Source organism: Mustela lutreola, chromosome 7 (genome assembly GCF_030435805.1).
Source record: "Mustela lutreola isolate mMusLut2 chromosome 7, mMusLut2.pri, whole genome shotgun sequence".
Lineage (NCBI taxonomy): Eukaryota > Metazoa > Chordata > Mammalia > Carnivora > Mustelidae > Mustela > Mustela lutreola.
In genome coordinates this window covers 104,593,225-104,618,058 of record NC_081296.1, presented here as the reverse complement: position 1 = coordinate 104,618,058, position 24,834 = coordinate 104,593,225, and the positions used below count along the sequence as shown (strand labels likewise).

General features: G+C 35.2%; 1 protein-coding gene across 1 annotated transcript in view; it reads left to right on the top strand.

The window, feature by feature from the left end:
• Nucleotides 1-24,834, top strand: part of NEMF (nuclear export mediator factor) — a 52,617-nt gene that overhangs the window by 21,445 nt on the left and 6,338 nt on the right. The window contains exons 14-26 of the mRNA XM_059182032.1: nt 172-363; nt 654-717; nt 3,073-3,161; nt 8,726-8,829; nt 10,421-10,483; nt 16,710-16,822; nt 18,819-18,876; nt 19,357-19,415; nt 19,506-19,626; nt 20,750-21,029; nt 21,749-21,791; nt 21,934-21,983; nt 23,565-23,718. Coding sequence (XP_059038015.1) covers nt 172-363; nt 654-717; nt 3,073-3,161; nt 8,726-8,829; nt 10,421-10,483; nt 16,710-16,822; nt 18,819-18,876; nt 19,357-19,415; nt 19,506-19,626; nt 20,750-21,029; nt 21,749-21,791; nt 21,934-21,983; nt 23,565-23,718 — 1,390 coding nt within the window. The remainder of the gene's footprint in view (nt 1-171; nt 364-653; nt 718-3,072; nt 3,162-8,725; nt 8,830-10,420; nt 10,484-16,709; nt 16,823-18,818; nt 18,877-19,356; nt 19,416-19,505; nt 19,627-20,749; nt 21,030-21,748; nt 21,792-21,933; nt 21,984-23,564; nt 23,719-24,834) is intronic.

The following is a 24,834-nucleotide window of genomic DNA, read 5'->3' as shown; positions in this document are numbered from 1 at the left end:
TGAGCCAAAACCAACAGTTAGGCACTTAACCGACTGTGCCACTTAGTGTCCCCCCGCCAAATGCACTTATTTAAATATTGTAAACCATCTATAATGTAATTGAGGAAAAAAAACTTGAAAACAAAGTGATGTCATTGACATTAGTGAAATACTATTGAATATTTTTAATAGAAATCCATACTTATTATCAGAGGAGGAAGATGACGATGTTGATGGTGACATCAGTGTTGAAAAAAATGAAACTGAACCACCAAAAGGAAAAAAGAAAAAGCAGAAGAATAAACAGCTGCAGAAGCCTCAGAAAAATAGGCCATTACTTGTTGATGTTGATCTCAGCTTGTCGGCATATGCCAATGCCAAAAAGTAAGTGTTAAATATAAGTATAAATTGTAGGTAAAATACTACTCAACAAATCATTTAGGATATTAAGGATAATATATGTATGTATGTTGTGTATGTATGTGCTTTTGGGTGAAAACACTTTCAGATCTTATTTTTTGCGTTATACAACTTTGTTTTTATTTATATAAAATAAAGATGGGTAATGCACAAAACTTGTTTCGTGTGATTTGAGAATCTAAAATAAGATAAAATAAATAGAAAGCTAAAGAATAAAGATTTTACTTAAAATTAAGAGAAATATATTTTTCTAGATACTATGATCACAAGAGGTATGCTGCTAAGAAAACACAAAAGACCGTTGAAGCTGCTGAAAAGGTACTTAGTATTTCTTAGAGTGAATGTGAATTGTTTTTCTCTGCTTTAACTTAATGGCCCTAATTATTTCTTCTATTTAAATGAGGTTTTCTAATTCAGAAATATCTTTCAAATTTGATTTTGCTTTAAATATGTGTATTTCCAGTATTTATTTTCTTCCCCAAACCTCCTTCCCAGTCTATCCTGTCTCAGTAAATAGAGCTTTCTTTTTTCCCTTTACTTGGCTTAAAAATGTTGGACTCATCCTAGACCCTTTGCTCATAAACCATATCCATTCCCTCATCAGCATATCCGTGTAGCTTTTCTTAAAGGGTGTAACCAGAATCTGGCCACTAATTAGTCCAGGCCCCCATCATCTCTGTTCACATGGTCTTTAATAATAGCCTCTTCCTGGGTCTCTCTCATTCTACCCTTCTCCCCCTGTAGTTTGTTCCTCACACAGCAGCCATAGTGATCTTTTTAAAATTATTTCTGTCTGTTCAAAAGCCAGTTGCTTCCCATCTTACTTAAGACAGTTCAGGGGTGCCTGGGTGGTATAGTCTGTTAAGCATCAGACTCCTGGTTTGGGCTCAGGTCATGATCTTAGAGTTGTGAGATCGAACCCTATGTCAGGCTCTGTGCTCAGCCTGGAGTTCGCTTGGGTTTCTCTCTCCGTCTCCTACTGCTGTCCGCCCTCACCCCTTGGCCACTCTCTCAAATAAAAACAAGACAAAACAAGACCGTTCAAAGCCCTTCTGTCCTAAAGGCCCTACATGATCTGTTCCCCTCCCATCTAATCACCTGTACTCCTTTTGCTACACTCTTTCCAGCTACACTGGGAACTTAGCTGTCCCTGCAACAGTGATCCACGCTGCCTTCTCAGGGCATATGTGCTTGCTGCTCTTTCTTTTGAGAATGTTCTTCCCTCAGAATTTCCATGGTTTGATCCCTCCATTCATTGGCATGTTTTCTAAAATGAGACTTGATGAGACCTTTCTTGACCACTACTACTAAAAGTAGTACTGTCCTCAATCACTCCCTCTCTGCTTTATTTTTCTTCTTAAAAAACACCCCTTCCAGGGACCCTGGGTGTCTCAGTTGTTAAGCATCTGCCTTCAGCTCAGGTCATGATCCCAGAGTCCTGGGATTGAGCCCCGCATCAGGCCCCCTACTCAGCAGGAAGCCTGCTTCTCCCTCGCCCGCTCCCCCTGCTTGAGTTTCCCTTCTTGCTGTGTCTCTCTCTGTCAAATAAATAATCTTAAGAAAAAACAACAACAAAAAACCCTCCCAGCATATGTTTTTTTGTCTTCCCTCTAGAATACAGGTTGTATGAAAGTAGGATCTTTGTTTTACTCATTACGTTGTCCCAGCCCCTGGAATATTGCCTGGAACATAGTAACATTAATATCTGTTAAATGAGTGGCCTTCATGACTTGGCCCTCTGTTTGCCTCTCCAGCCTCATTTCTTGACATTTTTACCTTGAGCACTACTCAAGTGCTACAAGCTGGCCTTTTCTTTTTTTGCTTACAGTGCTCTTCTTCCTATTTTTGCCTTGATAGTTCTATTAACCTTTCAGGCTTCAGCCCAAATGCCATTTTCTCAGAAGTACCTTGTTTGACCTAAGCAGTTATAAATTAGTTTCCCTTGTTTACTCTCACAGCATCCCTAGAAGTGATTAACCTATGTTTTATTTGAATAATTATGTATTTTATATTTGTATCTTCCCTAGACCCCCTGGTGGGGTGGTAGTGAGAACTTTGTCTTGTTCACTTGTGTGTCTCAGCACCAAGTCCAGAACCTATTTATTACATGGTAGATACTCAATATCTGGTAAACAAATGATACTTTCTGTAATTTGTAGGTCTTGAGCAAATATTTGTATGTGGCAAATCTTTGACTTAAATTATTTTAATATTTAAGACAAAAAAATCTGCTTTCATGTGTGTATGGGATGTGTGTGTAAATAGTGCCATTTTGTGACATTTAAAAGTGATTTCTTGCCCTGTCATTTATTGGTGTTTTGTATATATATAACATATATATATATATATATGTTATTTAATTTATCTATCTATCTATCTATTTATTTTTGAGAGAGAGAGAGAGAATGCATATGTTCCTGTGCATGTGGCTGCGGTGGGGGGTGGGGAGAGGAGCAGAGAGAGAGGGAGAGAGAATCAAGCAGGCTCCATGCTCAATGCTGAACCCAGTGCGGGACTTGAGCTCACAACCCTGAGATCATGACCTGAGCTGAAATTAAGAGTCAGATGCTTACCCAACTGAGCCACCCAGGAGCTCCTTACTTGCTGTTATTTAAATATGTTCTTAACAAAAATTTTTAACAAATTATTTAAAAACTCTCTTCTTATAAATAGGCATTCAAATCAGCAGAAAAGAAAACAAAGCAAACCTTAAAAGAAGTCCAGACAGTTACCTCTATTCAGAAAGCGAGAAAAGTGTATTGGTAAGTGTTTAACCTTTTAAAAATATAGTTTTTTGTTTTTATTAAAATTATACATGCACATTGTTTAGAAAATCAAGCAGTTCTATAAAGCTTGTTGCAAAAACCAGTAGCCCTGCAACATTTTACCCCTACTCCTGTTGCCTCCTCTCTATAGAAACTATTGTTAGCTCTTTCAGCTGATTACTTTTGGTATATCCCTCCCTTTCTCTTAGTAATATGTTTATATTGCTGCTTCTTAATTTTTCAGTTTTATACTCTATTAATGACTTCCACTGTATAAGATGAAGATTTTTTCTTTCCGCTTGTGTTGCATCACACACATACACACCACTCAGCCTCCTAGTAAAGGTATAGCCTAATTTGCCACAGTTGATATTCAGCATTAATATTATATTAATATTTTAGTTGCAGTTACAGCTGAGTCATATGACATTTTTTCTTTTCTTTCCCTGCTCAGCTTTTTGTCTCCCCTAAAGGTAAAAATTATTGTTTCATTTACCTTTCTCTTCCAAGTGTGTTCAGGCACATTGGAATTCTATCAGCATCATCTTGCAGAAATCTCTTATGAGCTTTTTGACCTACTTTGTTCTAGATCAGTTACTCTTAACATCTTAAGATCTTTTATTCTTAACCTGGAAATTCTCTTTACCCCTCTCTGTTTTGGATTCTCTGTCCTGCATCTCATAATTCCTTTTTCTTCACTGATGGAATATGTGTTCTAGAGGCTACATGAGAAGGGGGTATAAGATGTAAAATTTTTGAGGTCTTCTATATATATAAAAAAATTGTTTTTTTGGCTGGGTGTATATTCTGGTTTGAAAATGTTTTCTTCAGACTTTTAAAGTTATTGTTTATTGTGTTAACTTTCAGATTTGACCTTCAAAAATCTGATGTCATTTTGATACTACTTTATTGAAAATTTGTGTTTTTTTTAATGCTCAGAAAGAAACCAAACCCAAAATGCAAAAAACAAACAAACAAACAAAAACTTAGTTTTTGTCTTTCTGTAAACTTGTAGATCTTTTTTCTCTGTTTTCTAAAATTTCATAATGGTACAGGTTGGTGAAGATATTTTAATCCATTATGCTAGATTCTCTGTGACACTTTTTAATTTAGAAACTTTCAGTTCTGAGAAATTTTCTGGAAATATTTCTTAGCACTGTAGATTGTGTTTTCCTTTTTGTTTTGTTATTTTTTTTCTTTTTGTCTGGAAGTCTTATTTATTAAATATGGAACTCCTTGGATGGTCCTCCAGTTTTCTTGCATTTTCTGTTTTTCAACTGTTTATCGTTTTGTTCTTTATTCTGAGAGATTTCTGTATCTTTCAGTTCTTCCCCTGAATTTTTAAATGTTTTATTCCTTCCTGTCAAGTTTTTATTTTAATCTATTTTTTTTTGTAAATCTTTTAAAACTTCCTTCTTCACTTTCTTAATACTGAGAATAGTTTTGATATATTAATTTTATTTAAAAGTATTCTTTTCTTGCAGGTCTTCTCTAAGGTTTTTGGTTTGGGTTTTGTTTTGTTTTGTTTTGTTTTAATTTGTTGGGTTTGTCTTCAACTTTTGTTAAAGACTTTTATTAATGTCTGGTAATTCTGAATTGTCTATTTACATTATTGTCTGTTCACATTTTTACTAGACTATTAAAATGCTGATTGGAAGTTCTCTCTGGGTGGCTGGGCTTATAAAATGATGTACATGGGCCATGTTGTGTGGAACTCTCAGTGTCTTTAGCTTTTTGACTGGTCTCAATTTTCAGGAAAGACTTTTTACCCTGCTTGCATAGTGAAGACCTGGCTGTCATAATTTTGGATGCCCAGTGGGAATAGATTGGGGAAGTTTAGTATCCCGTAATTCATACATTCACTTAATTGCCCTCTTTTATTTATGTTACCTCTACTTAGCAACTATGCCACTTTTCCCCTAATTCAGAGATACTCTTTGTACACTTTATAGAGAATTCTGGCCTTCTGTTAGGATATGGAAGATACAGCTTACTACCATGTTCAGAGCTGAAAAAAAGATCTAGGGAAGTAACTGCTTCTTGATCAGATTTTTGGCCAGTTTTCCTGTTTTTAACCCCATCTTAAACCCTATGTCTAACAGTACCATGTACTGCTATTTTAAGCTTTTTATGGGTTACACAGTGACTTGTTTCTTTGCTTTTTCCATTGTCAGCCTAGATTTCAGGTCCTTAAATCCAGTCGTTTTTCCATTTCTCGGTATGCTGTTGCATTTTTCTTCTCTCTTTCTCTTTTCTTTTCCTCACATCCCTGTTGATGAATAGAATAGACCTGTAATTTTCATATCTCATGTTTTTCTTAGGTATTGGTCTCAAGGTAATATTACTTCATAAAACAGATTGGGAAGTGTTCCTTTATTTTTTTTAAGATTTTATTTATTTGAGAGCGAGGTGGGGGGAGAATGAACGGGGGGCGGGGAGTGGCAAAGAGGGCGAGAGAGAGAGAAGCAGACTCCCTGCTGAGCAGAGAGCCCAATGTGGGACTCCATCCCAGGACCTGGAGATTATGACCTAAGCTGAAGGCAGATACTTAACTGACAGAGCCACTTAGATGCCTCTGGGAAGTGTTCCTTTATCAGTTGTCCTTGGTTATTTGACAAAATTCCACCTGTGAGGCTGAGTAGTCTTGAAGTTTTCTTTTTGGGAAACTTTTTCACTACAGATTAAAATTCTTTAGTACTTCTCAGATTGTTTGATTTTGGTTAGTAGTATTTTCCCAAGACTTTGTCTATTTCTACAGTTTGGAATGTACTGGCCTAAAGTTTTGATGTTCTGCTAACCTGTTAACATCTGTATAGTCTTTAATACCTTCCTTTGTTATTTATGATAATTGTCATTGTCCCGTCTCTTTTTCTTGGTTAGTCTGGCCAGAGGATTTTCAGTTGTATTAATACCTTTCAAGAACAAGTTTTGACTGTTGATCTCCACTATTATATATGTGCTCTCTATTTTATTATTTTCCTCTTTCTACCTTCCTTCAGGTTTCATTTGCATTTCCCTTTCTGATTTCTTGAGATGGAAACTTAGTTCATTGATTTTTTTGTTCTCCCAGACTCTTATCTTTTCTAATACATATTTCAGGCAGTAAATTTCCCTCTGAGCTTGGCTTTAACTGTATTCCGTATTGTATTTTCATTGTCTTTCATGTGAAAATATGTTCTAATTTACATTGTGATTTCTTTACCCATGTGTTAATTAGAGTTACGTTTATTAATTTTCGAACCTATGGAGCTCTTTTGGTTCTCTTTTTGCCATTGATTTCTAACTTAAGTTGCATAATGTTCATTGATGGTATTCTGAATTAACTCAACCCTTTGACATTTGTTATTGAAACTTGCTTTATGGTCCAACATATTTGGAGTGTACTTTATTTACAAATGTTTCATAAGTAGTTGAGAAGAATGTTCTATAGTTGTTAAATGTATTTCTCTAAATATCAGTTAGGTCACATTCATTAATCAAATCTTTGGAATCTGTACTAATTCTTTTTTTAATTATTGTTTTCTCAATTACTGAGAGTTGTGTTAAGAATCACGTAATTGTGCATTTGTTTCTCCTTTTACTTCTGCTAGTTTTTGCTTTATAAGGTGATAAAAATATAGAGCTGTTATCTGTCCAGTAAATTGAGCCTTTTGTTAACTGTAATCAAATGTTCTTCTAACTTGTAACTTCTTTTTTTCTTCTGTGAGAGATATTAAAACTAAATCAACTTTATTTTGGTTAGTGTTTGCAGGATTTATCTTTTTCCATCATTATATTTCAACCTTTTTATATTTTAAAGCTGTATATATTATTTTCCAGTCTGCATTTTACATGGAGAATTGACTACATTTACATTTAATGTAATTACTGATATATATGGGTTTAAGTCTAACCATTTTACTGTTTGCTTTCTATTTGTCCCAATTTTTCTTTACTCTTTTTTGTCTTTTTCCCTCCTTTTGATTTTTTTTCCCCTTTTAGTTATATGCTCCTTTACTAAGATAATTACAAAATTTTTACATCTTTATGATTCTCATTTTCTGTCCTTGTGGGTTTATGTCATTTTAGAAACCTCTTTACCATCAATAAGGCAGTTGTTAAATAAGTATAGTACATACATTCAGCAGTGAAGACTTTTTTTTTTTTTTTAAGACTATATTTTTAGGTAATCCCTACACCTAACATGGGGCTCAGACCCACAAACCTGAGATTAAGAGTCACATGCTTCACCAGCTGAGCCAGCCAGGTGCCCCAAGAAGACATATATATATATATATATATATATATTTTTATATTTAAATTTTTATTTTTTTTAAGAAGATATTTTTAAATGAAAAAAAGAAAGTATTTTCAGAATAGTTTGTGTTGTGTCCAAAAGAAAAGGTTTAGAATAGCATTTTATTTTAGCTTTTGTATGTATAAGGAAACTCCAGGGAGGCATACACAGAAAGCTAATAACAATGGATTACTGTTTGATAGTGGTAATAGGAACTGAAGGTGGATGCAGGATCTCTCTATACCTTTTTGTATAATTTTAAAAATTTCTAAACTGTGTATATGTATCAATAAAAAATCAAATTAGAAGACGGGAATAATATTGGGACATATAAAGGAGTTTAGTGTAATGCCTGTGCTTAATCTATCATTTTTAACCAGAAGTTTTTAAATTGTAGATTAAGTCATAAAGATTATTATCTTGGTGGTCAGGTGTAATATAGGAAATATTTCTGTTCATCTCTATTTTATGTCATTCTCTAAATGCCAAGCAAGTATACAATCTTTACTTTTTATCATGATGGTACATATTAATCATGAAAACCCAAATTACTTTGTTGAGAGAAGTTATAATTTTATGTTTCTAAAGGTAATTTTTGCTCTATAAGTGTAAAGAATATCATGTCTGTAAACATTCAGTTGAAGACAGGATGGAAAAACTTTTCTTTTTTACCAATAGCCCCAAAACCTAGCCAGTGCCCCATTGGAAGAAAGATAAACCTAGGGACCATGTGACGTTTTATGCTTTTGCTTTGTGTAACTCATCGTTAAGTCATCCTTAAGTTTAAGAAGGATCTGTTTGCAAGTGAGATAAGGAGAGAACATACTTTTTTTAAACATAGAATTTGGACACCTGGGTGGCTCACTTGTTAAGCGTCTGCATTTGGCTCAGGTCAGGATCCCAGCATCCTAGGATTGAGCCCCATATATGAGGCTCCGTGCCCAGCGGGGAGCCTGCTTCTCCTCTCCCCTCCCCCATACTTGTGTTCCCTCTCTCACTATCTCTGTCATAAGTAAATAAAATCTTAAAAAAAAATTAAACATAGAATTTAATTACCTTCTAAAGAATATCCTAAGGTAATTTGTATTGCAAGATTTCAATAAAAATTCAGTTTGATGCTTTAAGAAATTAAATCATCAAATTAAAAAAAATTAAATTATCAGTCTTAACATATGAAGGTAGGATAGCTTCACTGGGTTTTTTTTTTGTTTGTTTGAGAAAAGGATGTGAATTCAGGTGACTATAAAGGGAAAGAATGTTAACTTTTTTTCTTTCAATTTGATAGGTTTGAGAAATTTCTGTGGTTCATTAGCTCAGAGAACTATCTAATTATAGGTGGACGAGATCAGCAACAGAATGAAATAATTGTGAAAAGATATTTGACAACAGGTAAGTATGATTAAAATTTTAAAGAATTTTCTCCTAAGTAATTGGATCAGTTATCTCAGTATGAGAACAGGTTTTCATCTTCTACTCCTTTGCCTGACAGGTTTAATTGATAGAGTTTCATTGTGGTGGCTTATGTTTGTTGAATATGTGTTTTGACACTTAAAATGAGAATCTCATTTTAAGATTCTCATTTTAAGTGAATAGTCCTAAAGTAGTAGTGCTGAGCTAATCTGTAGTATTGGACTTTTTTTTTTTTTTTTTGAAGATTTTATTTATTTGACAAAGATCACAAACAGGCGGAAAAGCGGGCGGGGGCGGAGAAGCAGGCTCCCTACTGAGCAGAGAGCCCACACAGGACTCAATCTCAGGACCCTGAGATCATGACCTGAGCTGAAGGCAGAGGTTTAACCCACTGAACCACCCAGGTGCCCCAGTATTGGACTTTTGATTCCCTGCTGCATTAACAAAATAGCTTTCAGTCCTCCTGAATTATTGTACATCAAAATTTTAAAGGCTTGATTTTTTTAGTGCTGAAGTTCTTGACTTTTTTTTTTCACATTTAGAAACAGGACTTAAGCCCTGTAGTGTAAGGCTTCTCATTTATTTTTGTTGGCTGATAACCACCACCTCACTGTGGTTGAACCCTCAGTGTGGGGTGTCTGAAATCAATAATCAGAACTAATTCGATGTCCACTGAAGATCCCAAACCAGAAACGGAAGAAACAGGGATCAGGTGATTACATGGGGCTTAGGGCTTGGTCTCTTGTTTTCTGTAGCTCTATTAATTGGGAGCTGAGCCTTTCTTGGAGCACTATGAGTTTTCCTCTTTGAATTTCAAATCCCAGACAAACTGTCATGGCAAACAGTGGCTGCTCATTTTACCTTTTAGGAACTGTGCACTTTCTTTTTCCCTTAAAAAAAGAGGAAAGATCTGACTTTTGCATTTGTTTGTTCATTTGGTTATTCATTGGTATCAAATACTTAGAATATAACTCGAAACCATCATTGTGGCTTACAAACCTTCTGGCTTCTTCTCCAGCCTCATTTCTTACCACTCTGGCCTTAGTGGTCTGGCCTTCTGACTCCTCTTCATATATGTCAAACATCCATGGTCCTCAGGACCTTTACATTTGCTAAGATAACTCATCTCCATGTGTCTCTCACCCTCTAGTCTAGATTGGCTTACATGGTAACTCAGCAAGTTTGTGAGAAAAATAGGAAACACACAAGGACTATTAAGTGCTAGGCTGAGAATTGGCACTTGGTCCCAAGGCCACATTCCGCCAAGGCAGATCATGGGACAGACCCAGACACAAGGGATGGGGAAGTGACTCCACCTCTTGAAGAGAAGCTTCAGGGTCACAGAGCAAAGAGGTATGGATAGCAGAGGAGAGAGGAACTGACCATTTTTGTAATCTATCATATTAGCATTGCTTTCCTATAAGGAAGCCTGTGAGAGCTCTCCTAGGGGTGGGAAATGAACTTTTCTTTATAGGCCCTCTTATACCCTTTGGATTTTGAACCCATTAAACCCATTAAAAAAAAAAAAAAGAAACAGGACTTAAAGTATTATTTCTCATTTGTTTTTAAGGGGACATTTATGTACATGCTGATCTTCATGGAGCTACTAGCTGTGTAATTAAGAATCCAACAGGTAATGTATTTCTCTTTATTCAGAACTTTAATTTCTTTCTTTAAAAAATTTTTAGTATAACTATAAGACAAAAATTGTTAATTGTTATTTTAAAGGACACTTTATAATGATAAAAGTGTCAATTCGTCAATAAGATATAACTATTATATATATTTTAAGGTTTTTTTTATTATTTATTTATTTGTCAGAGAGTAAGAGAGGGAAACACACACAACACAAGCAGGGGTAGTAGCAGGCAGAGGGAGAAACCGTCTCCCTGCTGAGCAAGGAGCCCGATGCAGGACTTAGTCCCAGGACCTGGGATCATGACCTGAGCCAAAGACAGACACCCAACCAACTGAGCCACTCAGGCGTCCCAGTCACTAAGACATAACTATTATAAACATTTATGCACCCAACAACAGAGCCCTAGAATTAGCCATGAAGCAAAATCTGATAGAATCGAATCAATAGTAGATCAACAGTATTAACTGTTGAATAGATTAACAGTAATAATTCAGGACTTTAATACCTCACTTTCAGTCATGGGGAGAATAACTAGGTGTAAGATCAACAAGGAAATAGAAGATTCTGACAATACTGTAAGTTAACTAGACCTAACACATATATCTGGTATCCTCACCTAATAACAATAGACTGCTCAAGTGCATCTGGTATGTGCTCTAGGTTAGATCATGTAATAGTCTATAAGACAAGTCTTTAGAGCTACTGAAATCATACAGAGTAATCTTTCTGACCATAATGGAGTGAATTTAGAAAATTTCAAAAATTCACAAATGTGTGGAAATTAAACACATTCAAAAGTAACCGATGTCAAAGAGAAAATGATAGGGGAGTGTTAGAAAATACTTTGAGATGACTGAAATGAAACACAATTTATCAAAATGATATGAGTTGCAGCTTAAACAGTGCTTACTGAGAAGTTTATAGCTGTAATGTTTATATTTAAAAAAGAAAAGCTCTAAGAAATGACAATGTATACATAAGCTCTAGAAAAAGAAAAGCAAATAACCCATAGTAAGGAAAAGAACTAATAAAGTTTAGAGCGGAAATGGGGTGCCTGGGTGGTTCCGTGGGTTAAGCCTCTGCCTTTCGCTTGGGTCGTGATGTTGGGATCCTGGGTTTGAGCCCCATATCGGGCTCTCTGCTCAGTGGTGAGCCTGCTCCCCCCTCATTCTCTGCCTACTTGTGATCTCTCTGTGTCAAATAAATAAAATTTAAAAAAAAAAAAGTTTAGAGCAGAAATAAGTGAAACAGAATAGATAAAATCACAGATAAAATCAGTGAAACCAAAGTTGGTTCTTTGAAAAATGTCAACAAAATTAATAAAACTTTAGCTGGACTGACCAAAAAAAAAAAAGAGAGAGAATATTCAAATTCCTAACATTAGGAACACAAAGGGGAATATTAATACCAACTTTACAGAAATGAAAAGGATTTTTAAAAAATTCACTAGCTTCCTCTTAGAAAACACCATTTTAGAAATAATTGTATGGTATTCCATGTGGTAGATGTGTAGTAAGACAGCAGAACTCTGTTTTCTCATAAGTGGCTTCTTGAACCAAAGAAGGAACTTTTCACTGTGATAAAAATTAGATCTATAGTCTATATCTGGAACATGTATTAAATACCTTTGGAAGCTGCATTTGCTGAGGGGAAAAAAGATTGTGAGGGCATGCTACATACAATTGTATAGCAACAAATTAAGTGATCTAAATGAGACCGGCTCGTTCCTAGAAAGACACAGACTACCAAAAACTGACTCAAGGAGAACTAGAAAATGAAAACAAACCTATAACAAGTAAAGAGATTGAAATAGTAATTTAAAAACAACAACAACAACAACAACAGTGGGGTGCCTGGGTGGCTCAGTGGGCTAAGCCTCTGCCTTTGGCTCAGGTCATGATCTCAGGGTCCTGGGATTGAGCCCTGCATTCGGCTCTCTGCTCAGCAGAGAGCCTGCTTCCCCCCACCCTCTCTCTGCCTGCCTCTCTGCCTACTTGTGATCTCTCTCTGTCAAATAAATAAATAAAATCTGTAATAATTAAAAAAATAAACTTAAAAAAACCCCAAAAACAAAAAAAGCAAAAACAAAAACCTAGGGGTGCCTGGGTGGTTCAGTGAGTTAAGTGTTTGCATTCATCTCAGATCATGATCCCAGAGTCCTGCTTCTCCTTCTCTCTCCGCCTGCTGCTCCCCCTGCTTGTGTTCTGTCTATCAAATAAATGAATAAAATCTTAAAAAAAAAAAAAAAAAAAAGACCCCAAACAAAAAACGTGCTCACAAAGAAAATTCTAGGCCCAGGTAGCTTCACTAGTGAATTCTGCCAAACTTTTTTAAAGAAGATTGAATACAAATCTTTTACAAACTTCCAAAAAAATTGAAGAGATGGGAAAACTTCCTAACTCATGCTATAAGACCAGGATTAGCCTAATAACAAAACCAGACAAAGACATCACAAGAATTGGAAATTAATAGACTAGTATTGCTTATGAATAGACAAAAAAATCTTCAACGAAATACTAGAAAGCCGAATTCAGTAGCATATTAAAAGGATTGTACTCCATGACCAAGTGGGATTTATCCCAGGAATGCAAGGTTGGTTTAATGTATGAAAATTGATACAGTACAGTGTTAATAGAGTAAAGGACAAGAAGCACATGATCATCTCAATCGATGCAAGAAAAGCCTTTGGCAATAATGCAACACCCCTTTGTGATAGAAAACACTCAGCAAACTTAACAGAAGGGAGCTTCCTTATCTTGATAAAGAACATTTATCAAAACAAAACAAAAGAACATTTATAAAAACCCACCGCTAACATCAGACTTAATGGTGAAAGACTGAAAACTTTTCCCTTAAGATCAGGAAAAAGATAAAAATGTCTGTTCTTGTCATTTCTATTCAACCTTGTATGGAGGTTCTAAGTAGGCCCTTAGGTAATAAAAAGAAATAAAAAATATCCACATTGGTAAAGAACAAGTAAAGCTGTTCCTGTTTAGAGATGGCATGATCATATATATTTAAAACCTTAAGGAATCCACCAAAGATTATTAATTAGTAAACAAGTTTAGAATGTTTGGAATACTAGGTCATTATATATAAAACACTTGTATTTCTTTTTTTCTTTTTTTTTTTAATTTATTTTTTTGAGAGAGATTGCACACACACGAGTTGGGGGACAGGCAGAGAAAGAGAATCTCCAAACCAACTCGTAACACATAGAGTGTTATGTAAGCCTAAGCTGGGCTCCATCTCACAACCAGTAAGATCAAGACTTGAACTGAACCAAGAGTCAGATGTTTAACCAACTGAGCCACATAGGCACCTCAAGTCAGTTGTATTTTTATATACTTGCAGTGAACAGTACTAAAGTAAATTAATAAAACATTCATTTATATAATAGCATTAAAAAGAATAAAATATTTAATAAATTTACCAAAAAGAAATATAAGACATACACCCCAAACTATAAAGCATCATTGAAAGAAATTAAAGAAGACAAATAAATGGAAAAACTTCTAGTGTAAGGATTGGAAGTCCTAATGTTTTCTGATGACAGTACTTTGCATATTAATCTATAGATCTGATGTAATGCCTCAGAATTCCAGCTGACTTTTTTTTTGCAGAGATGGATAAGTTGATTCTAAAACTCACACAGAAATGCAAAGGACCCAGGTCAGCCAAATCATTTCTAAAAATGAAGAACAAAATTGGAAGACTCCCACTTCCTGATTTCAAAACCTCCTACAAAGCAACAGTAATATAGATAGTGAAGTATTGGTATGAGGATGGACAAATAGATCACTGAAGAGAATTGAGATTCCTCATTTATAGTCCATTGACTTTGGACAAGTGTATGAAAGCCTTCAGTGGGGATAGAGTAATCTTGTCAACAAATGGTGGTTGGTCAGTTAATATCCATATACAGAAGAATAAAACTTAGATCACTGCTTCACATCATTTATAAAAATTAACTTAAATACATCAAAAACCTAAACCTAAAAGCTAAAACTATAAAACTGTTAGAAGAAAATGAGGCATAAATTTCATAGTGAATCAGAAAGTCATTTCTTAGATAAGACATCAAAAGCATAAGCAACAAACAGGTAAATTGGACTGAAACACCTTAGTTCAAAGGACACTATCAAGAAAATAAAAAGACAACCAACAGAATGAGAGAAAATATTGGCAAGTCATTAATCCGGTAAAGAACCAGTATCCAAAAAACTCTTAAGTCTCAACACTAGAAAGGAAAAAAAAAAAAAAAAAAAAAAACAGAAACAATTTAAAAATGACAAAGCATCCAAATAGGTTATTTCTCCAAAGATATAAGAATGGCTAACAGGCACATGATAAGAGCTTTGGCATCGTTCATCATTAGGGAAATGCAAATAAAAACCACACTGAGATACCACTTCACACCCAGTAGAATAGTTACAATGAAAAAATGGGCAAAACAAGTGTTGGTGAGGATATAGAGATTGGAACGCTTGCTATGCTGCTGGTGGGAATGGAACATGATGCAGCTGCTATAGAATAGAGTTTGGTGGTTCCTCAAAACATCGAACATCAAATTTACCATGTGACCTAGCAGTTCCACTCCTAGGTCTGTGGACGGACATACTAAATTTGTTTGCAGATATACTTCACAGCATTATTTATAATAGCCATAAAATGGAAACAACCTACGTGTTCATCAGTTGATGACTAATCAAGATGTAGTATATTGATATAATGGAATATTATTCAGTCTTAAAGAGACACTGGTAATTAACAAGGAAGAACCTTGAACACATGATGCTAAGTGAAAGAAGCCAGACACATTTGATTCCATCAACATGAAATTCCAAAATAAGCAAATCCATAGAGACAGAGTATATTTGTGATTGTCAGGGGCTGGGAAAGTGGAGAATGACTATTAATGGATATAGGATTTCCTTGGGGATGATGAAAATGTTCTGGAATTAGTGGTAATGGTTATATAGGTTTATGAATATACAAAAGCCCACTGGATTATATACTTTAAAAGGGCAAATATGGTATGTGAATGATATCCCATTAAAAGATATTTGAAATTAACTAGGGATATATTATTAATATGCTTTTCATTTTGATGATTTAGGTGATTTGTAGAAATTCTGGAAGTCTTCAGACTTTGAATAGACTTCTGAATTCTATCTGGAATGAAATTGGAGTTATTAGTATAAGTGAGAGGGCATTTCTTCTCTGATATGTTAGAACAATTGAAAGCCTGCTTTGTAAATATGTTTTTGTTGTTATTTATTTTTTATCTTACTTTAATACCATTATAGCTAACATAGAGTTTTATGTAAGTTTCAGGTGTACAATTAGTGATTCAACAATTCTGTGTATTACTCATTAGTGCTCAGTAAGATAAGTGTATTCTTAATCCTCTTCACCTCTTTCACCCATCCACCTACCCGACTCCCCTCTGATAATCATGTTTGTTCTCTAGTTAAGAGTCTGTTTTTTGGTTTGTCTCTTTTTTTGTTTGTTTGTTTTGTTTCTTAAATTCCACATATGAGTGAGATCAGATGGTATTTGTCTTTCTCTGGCTTATTTTTCTTAGCATTACATTTTTTAGATGCATCCATGCTGTTGTTGCAAATGGTAGGATTTCATTCTTTTTCATGGTTGAATAATATTCCACTGTGTGGACTCTTTATCCATTCATCTTTTGACAGACGCTTGGGCTGCTTCTATAATTTGACTGTTGTAAGTAATGCTGCAGAAACATGGGGTGCATATATCCCTCCAAATTAGTGTCTTCATATCCTTTGGGTAAATACCCAGTAGTGTGATTCCTAGATCATAGCGTAGTTCTATTAGTTTTTTGAGGGACCTCCATACTGTTCTCCATGGGGGCTGCCCCAGTTTGTATTCCACCAACAGTGCACAAGGCTTCCTTTTTCTCCATGTCCTCGCCAAAACTTGTTGTTTCTTGTGTTTTTTTATTTTAGCCATCCTAACAGGTGTAAAGTGATAATAACTTATGGTTTTGATTTGCATTTCCCTGATGGTGAGTGATACTGTAAATACATTGTTAATAAAAAACAGTAACTTCATGTAATATTGAAATTTAAATGTATCATTATTTAAGATGTAAGAGAATCAGATCTGTCATGCTGCATGTAATTTTCATATGTTGCTGTGTATAAAGTCTGTATGTGGGTACTGAAGCATTGCAATGTTGTTCCTACAGGAGAACCAATTCCCCCTCGGACCTTGACTGAAGCAGGCACAATGGCACTTTGCTACAGCGCTGCTTGGGATGCACGAGTGATCACTAGTGCTTGGTGGGTGTACCATCATCAGGTAATAAGGGCTGTGGTCCTTTTTCTTAATTTATTAAGAGCTACTGTGTACCAGGACACGTGGATGGCTTAGTAGGTTAAGCGTCTGACTCTTGATCTCAGCCCAGGTCTTGATCTCAGGGTCCTGGGTTCAGGTTCCACATTGGGCCCCCAAAATACAAGAAATAAAAAAGCTATTGTGTTCCAAATTTTGAGGGTATAGACATGAACAGGTGATTTTGTGAACAGCTGACATTTTGGTGCTGGGGAAGAATACATAAACAATGTCTGGTAACAAATGCTGTGAAAATTTTTTCTTAAAGCTGAGTAGGCAGTAGAGAGTGATAAGGGCTACCATTTTGAATGAAGCATCAGGGAAAAGTAAGATGTGAGAAGACACCTAAATGAAGAGAGCAAATGATTCATGCAGTTACACAGATATGATTAGTGTTTCAGTTATGACTGGCGTACTGACCTAAAAGATCTTTCTGCTCTTCATCTTTGTTGGAATTTTTTGATCTCTCTTTGCCCTTCCCAAAAAATAGCTATATCTGGTGTTTTAGTTATTCTCCTTCTTAAATGCCATTTTATTTGATGATACTTTAACTCCATATTTGACTTCACATCGCTGTTTCACATTTTCAATAATTAAAGTTGATAACAATGTACTTTTACAAGGTCCTAAAGCTATGCAGTAAGATAAAGAATTCAGTATTATTATCCTCCCATAGTTTCATTTTACATCTATTTATATTCATTATTGTCTGCTGTGCTGTGATACTGTGTTTTCAGGAAATTAGTATCACTTCTGAGATGATATTTTCTGCCTCAGTACTGCTATAAGTGGCTTTAATTGTTTTATTGAATTTTTGAAAAGATTTTATTTATGTGACAGAGAGCGAGAGAGGGAACACAAGCAGGGGGAGTGGGAGAGGGAGAAGCAGGCTTCTTGCTGAGCAGGGAGCCTGATGTGGGGCTTGATCCTAGGACTCTGGGATCATGACCTGAGCTGAAGGCAGATACTTAATGACTGAGCCACCAAAGTGCATTTGAACTGGTTTTTTAAGGTTGAAATTAGTGTGCTTTTAACCCCTCCAGTATTTATGACAAAGATACTCTCAGATCTGGGGGTTTCACAGATAATATAAAATTTCATTTTTTTATTTTTTAAAGATTTTATTTATTTGACACATAGAGCATGCACAAGCAGGGGGAGTGGCAGGCTCCCCACTGAGCAGGGAGCCCAATGTGGGGCTCAATTCCAGGACCGTGGAATTATGACCTGAGCCAAAGGCAGACGCTTAACTGACTGAGCCACCCAGGCGCCCTGATAATGTGAAAATTTTAAAATATTGTGCAATTATCTCATTTTGCCAAATTAGAATATATTTTTTAAAAAATCTACTCTCATCTATATTTCCTAAAATGAAAGGTTATTTAAGTACCCCAACAACAGTACCTCAGGAAAGGATTTTATTTAATAAATACAGTTTTAGGGGCGCCTGGGTGGCTCAGTGCATTTAAGCCTCTGCCTTCCGCTCAGGTCATGATCCTGGGGTCCTGGGATCGAGCCCCGTGTCGGGCTTTCTGCTCAGCGGGGAGCCTGCTTCCTCCTCTCTCTCTGCCTGCCTCTCTGCCTACTTGTGATCTCTCTCTCTGTCAAATAAATAAATAAAATCTTTAAAAAATAAATACAGTTTTAGTAAATATAGCTTTATGATATAAGCTTATTAAACTGTCCTTATTTTTCTCATTATATCTCAAACTAGAGGAAACATGTGGACAAGGTCTGACTCTAACCCATGGCATTTGAAAATTATTGGTGTAGTGTATCCTTCATTATTTCTTTTCTGTTAGTGCCAAAGGTATATCTGCCTTGAAGAGATATTTAGCATTGAGAATTTTTATACTAAATTATAAACTTTTTAGGAGACAGTGCTGTTTACTTGTCTATGACGTTATTGAGTGAAAATTTTAAAAATATATTTCTTATGACAACAGTATAATGTGTTCCTCAGGTGTCTAAAACAGCACCAACTGGAGAATATTTGACAACAGGAAGCTTCATGATAAGAGGTAATGACTTGTTGGTGGATTATGGAGATGGTTTGAGGACCATTGCTAATAATATTTTCAAAACAGACTATTCTGATTTCATATATGAAATATCTTTATTTCATATATGAAATTTGTTATGAAATAAGGAATATTTTGTGCTTGCTGTGGCAAATTTAGCGTTTGTCATGTTATCTTCATATGTACTTTTCTTGATGAGAATGTGCTTTCACATAAAGTTATAAGGGTAAAAATGTATAGCATGACCTTTTTTCTAAAAACAGATCATTCAGGGCTTGACTAACTCAAAGATGAGAGCAAGTATTCATATTTTTTCTTTCTTAATTCTTATTCCTATACATAATACCAAATTCTGTGAATGCAAAATGTTCCTTCATGACAGATACAATACAAATTAAATATCATCACCAGTGTCAGGTGATTTGCAAACATAAAATGGAAAAAAGGATTTTTAACATTTATGTTTATTGTCTTTTATAGGAAAAAAGAATTTCCTTCCTCCCTCATATCTAATGATGGGGTTTAGTTTCCTCTTTAAGGTATTCCTCAGTTTCTTTGTTATTTTTTTTTTTCTGATTTTCATGAGTCTTACCTAAAGTTCTGTCAGTGAAAAAGAACTATTTCCATAGGTAGATGAGTCTTGTGTTTGGAGACATCGAGGTGAACGAAAAGTCAGAGTGCAGGATGAAGACATGGAAACACTGGCAAGTTGTGCAAGTGAACTCATATCGGAAGACATGGATCAACTAGGTAGTTTACAGATTTTAATGAAGTAGTTTATAGTGCTCCCTGTTGTCTAGTTTATCTTCTAAGATCTTAGAAGATCATATTGACTTTGGGATCATTGAAATGTCAAAATACAACTTGCTGTTCAATTTTACTGAATTTTGTTTTTGGAAATGTTAAATATACTTGTTCTAGTGAACTATGAAGTATTTAATTAGATCTGTAACAAACGTAAATATATGAAGTAAAACTTTAGTATTTAATGGGTCAAACATAAATGTGTTCAGCAGAGATAGAGCTCAGTTACTTACAAATGAGCATTTACTTTTGGATTTAAGTATCAGAAGTGATACAAAGATGAGTTTATAACAAGTGTAATTTCTCACATGAGAATTTGGCTTGATTTAATAATACATTGGCTTCAAGCTGTGGTTGCTGGAATGAATTTACTCACCTACATAAAAGAACGAGGGAACGTACCCCCTCTATTATTTTTACAGTTATTCTCATAGGGTTATTCCTTTTTAGGACTAATATTGCATTGTTTCGTTTATAACTACTGTTGCATTACAAGATTTTTTAAAATTTTCACCATGTTCCTGACACTGTACAAAGTTCTCTATTTACATTATTTTTTAATGGAATTCTCAGAACCATCTTTGTCAGATGGTGATGGCATCTCCTTTTATAGGGGAAGCAACTAAAGAATATTTTACTACTAAACGGTGTTTCTTTTGCGAAAGTGTGACCACCTTCTGTGTGCCAGTTGTATTACATGTATTGTTTCATTTCACTTCTCATGTGCAAGTTACAATAACAGCAGCAGAACTTACAGAATTACTTCTCTTGTCTTCCTTTTTGGAAATACCTAACCAAGAAAAGTTAAAGTTTTCATTGAAGAAATGGTTGCAATGTCCAAGAAATTTATTAAGTGTCTTGGAGAGCATTTATTCCAACCAGTTCATGATACAAGAGTATCCTTTTGTCTGACTGTCCTTTAGGGATGATCAGGCTTTTTTTTTTTTTTTTTTTTTTTTGATCTTTTGGAGAAACGGAGTCAACAGAATGCCTTTTTGAAGTTTTTAAGGTAATCACCTAGCTTTGTTATGTTGGTATCACTCTGACTTTGTTTACGATAACTCTGCAGATGGAGGTGACAGTAGCAGTGAAGAAGATAAAGAGGAATCACACGAAACTCCTGTGGAAGTAGAACTTATGACTCAGGTTGACCAAGAGGATATCACTATTCAGAGTGGTGGGGATGAGCTAAATGATGAACTAATTCAGGAAGAAAGCTCTGACGATGAAGGAGAATCTGAAGATATAGCAAAAGATCAGGAACCTGTTGGTGAAATGAAGGATGAAGAGGAAGAGACATTAAATTATCCTGATACTACCATTGACTTGTCCCACCTTCAATCCCAAAGGTAATTAAAAACGGTTATTTTATAGCTGGCAATGATAGAAGAAATAATCCTTCTAAAACAATACCAAGGTTGACTTTAGTACTTTTACCTTCTATTGTCCTATAGTCTTACTATGTTTTTACCATTTGATTGGGGGATAGATTTCACTAAAGAAATTTCCAGGACCCAGGTAGAAAAATACAGTAAACGTAAAAGTGGCCAAAGTAGGTCAAAATAGAAACAAGTATATGAGTATAAATGCTGATAATGTAAGGAAATTCCATAAAAAATTTGAAGCATTTTAATCTTTAAAGTCTTACTGATCACCAAGTAAAGAATATCATTGTTTTACAAGCTTTATCACTAAGATAGTTAAGAAGAGCTTAGGAATCAGGCCAGAATTGAGTCTTAGGGTATGTGCCTGAGCAAGTTACTCTGTGTCTGAGCTTCAGTTTCTTCCTCTATGAAAATGGCATATTACTGACCCCCCATAGGGTTTTGGTGAAGATTATATAAAGCATTGGGCAGTGCCTGGCACGTTGTAAGTGTTCAATACATGTCCGCTATTTAAGAATTTATTTAAAAGTGTGAGACGAGCAATATCGTTCTTAAAAATTTTATCAGGTGTGAAGATTTTTAGATTGCCAGTAATTAAGGGTGTGATATGGGAATGTTTGCGGACTTTGTAAATGAATGCCTTTTATAGGCTAGTAGATGCCTCTTTCTGCTTATTCTCATAGGTCCCTTCAGAAATTGGCTTCAAAAGATGAATCTTCTAATATGGTAAGCTATTTTCAAAGTTTTGTGAAGAATATCATGTCTTTCTCATTAAATCATTTTTTATTTTTAATTTTACTTTCTGGAAGATTAATAGCAGTGATGTTATTTTTTATATTTGCTTGTGTTTTTTGTTTTGTTTTAATAGAGTGACAGTAAGTTACAGAGTCGGAGACATTTGTCAGCCAAGGAAAGAAGGTAAACAAATTTGTGTTATCTAACTGGAAAGCATGTAAATTTTTATTTTTGGTTACTGATGATTCAGTTACGATAGGTAACTTAGAGGTTCTAAAGACCTCCCTTATTAAAATTACCAAGATTTAGCATAAAACTTGTTTAGTTCTTAATATTCAGCTCTAATAGGTTTTTCTGTTTTAGGTCCCTAATTTGTCTCTACAGTCAGTGAGATAGGTCAAGTAACATGAGACAGACCCTTTGTTACATAAATATGTGCATTAAATAGGCTGGTTCTAGGATAATATTGGCAGGAATAAGCAGGAATACTTCAAAATGATTAGGAAAGTTTCATTTAATAGAGAAGACTTTTTTTTTTTTTTTTTTTTTTTTTTTAAACATAGAAGGTCTCAGGAGGCAAACAGAAAGGCAGAAGCAGAAGGAAAGGGACAACTGAGATAATCACTATAGGGTAAGAAGGCTATATAAAGCTAGTAATACAGTCCTTGAAGAGACTCTAGAGTGGAATGGATAATAAACCCTTTTGCTTGAGAAAGATAGTTATTAAACAGTTTCAGCGAACTCTCTGAGGACACAGCACTATGCTAGATACTGAGTATACAAAGAGGTAAAATATAATAAAGTTTGTGCCTTTAAGGAGTTTTTGAGTCCTGGATTCAGGAAAAAGCCATACAAATAGGGATACAGTAGTTCAAGAGTAAGAAACGGCTGTGAATCCAGGTGTGTTGAGAATGCCATCAGAAGTATACCATGAAGATATATCAGGATGTAGGTAAATGAAGATAATAAGGTCAAAGATTCCAAGGAGAATTAGCATGAACAAAGCAGGGCAGGGATTTGGAAGTAATATGCATAGTGCTTTGGGGAAATGGTAAGTAGACTGAGGTGAGAGGGGAAGAAAATTCATGTTTGTGAACTGGTAGATGATAAGACTGACAAAGTAAACTTGGATCAAAAGTGGAGAACTGATTATCAGAAGCTACCTATTTTTAGACTTGATCCTGAAAATGATGGGAAGAACACTTTTGGAAGATTTTAAATGGGAATGTGAGATAGGTAATCTAGAAGTTCATCCAGAACAGTTTATGGGGGAAATGCTGGAGAAAGGCCTGGGTAGGAAGTGATGAAGACCAGGGCTAGCACAGTGGCACTGGGAATAGAGATTACACAGAGAAAGTATCATAGTAATAGGATTTCCCATTCCTCCTTAATCTGTATCATTATCCATTTATTTATTCAGCTAACCTAGCAACATATTTTATTGAATACCTAAGATCTGCCAAGGCCATGCTGTCACAAAAACTACAAATCCCAGTGCCTGGCCATCAAGGGTGTTGAGGCTACTGAGTAAGGATAAGTCCAAGGTGACAGTGTGTGAAGCCTGGATGACAGAAAGAATGATAAATCCATGAAAGAAGAATATTCAGCTTTTCCTATATGCTGATTTGTGCTGCTTTTATACTACAGCCGGTGGTTATGAAGTTAACCAAACGCCAAGATCTTTTATATATTGTACATGTTCCCCTTCCCGTGCAGTATTTTAGGACACTAAGAATTAGATGTTCCCATTCCATTTCTATTTAGGGAAATGAAGAAGAAAAAGCTTCCAAGTGACTCAGGGGATTTAGAAGTGATAGAGGTAAAGGACAAAGAAAAAGAAAATACTCTACACATTGAAGCTCATCAGAACACAAACAAAAGTGTCCCAGCTGTACAGCCAATGAAACGAGGACAGAAGGTAATAAAACTTTGGGGTGTGAACTTAACGTTAAGGTGAGTCTGTGGTTCACAAATGAAGCTGTGAGTTCTTCTTAATTTTTTAAAGTTTAAGTGAAACAAAAGATGTAGTTTAAAAAAATAATCCTATGAGACTTCCTTTAAGTGGAAATTAAACAGGTAAGATTCAAGGAACATAGAGCTCATTGTTCTGTGTCCCTTTAAGATCATCTAGATGGAAGCTCTCATTTTATGTAGAATAAGAATTAGAAGTATAGACTTTTAGAAGTCTGAATTATCAATCTTTTATAGTTAGAGTTCTTTGTGTCCTATTTAAAGAAATCTTCAAAAATTAATAAATTTGTTATTTGGGCCCCAGCTAAGATTAATAAGGATAGAAATCTAGGTGAGGCCTAGAGGTCTATAGTTTTAAAAAATTACTAGGTAATTTGGATCTAATTTTATGTAGCCACATAAAAGAATCACCAGTTTAGTGAGAAAATTCAGTTTTAAGAGCCTTTATCCAGCTTAGCTTTGCTGCCTTGTTTCTTATTCCTCTTTATGTAGGTCCTGGCTCCAACCACATGCAAGGACCTGACTATTACCACACTGTCCTGTCTTTCTCTTTTAATCCTGCTTTTCCTGTATTCCCTGATACTATAAAATTTACTTCAGACTTTCAAGTTGTACTTTCATTTCTTCCCCACAGTTCTTGCTTAAGCTGAAAAAAATCTTTCTCTGAATTACCTTAGAAATGTTTTCATTTAGAGTATGTTGCATTTTTTTAGCACTTTTTCGTTTTATTTTCAGTGTTCCAAAATTCATTGTTCATGCACCACACCCAGTGCTCCATGCAATACGTGCCCTCCTTAATACCCACCACCAGGCTCAACCCACCCCACACCCTTCTCCCCTCCAAAACCGTCAGTTTGTCTCTCAGAGTCCACAGTCTGTCATGGTTTGCCTCCCCCTCTGATTCCCCCAAACTCACTTCTCTCCATCTTCCAATGTATGTTACATTAATTTATCCTTACTCTTACATGTGTCGTCTTCTACCAGATGGTAATTTGAGGCTGAGGACGTGGTTTATCCATCATTTTAGCCTCCACATTATTTATTATAATGGTACCTTCTCAGC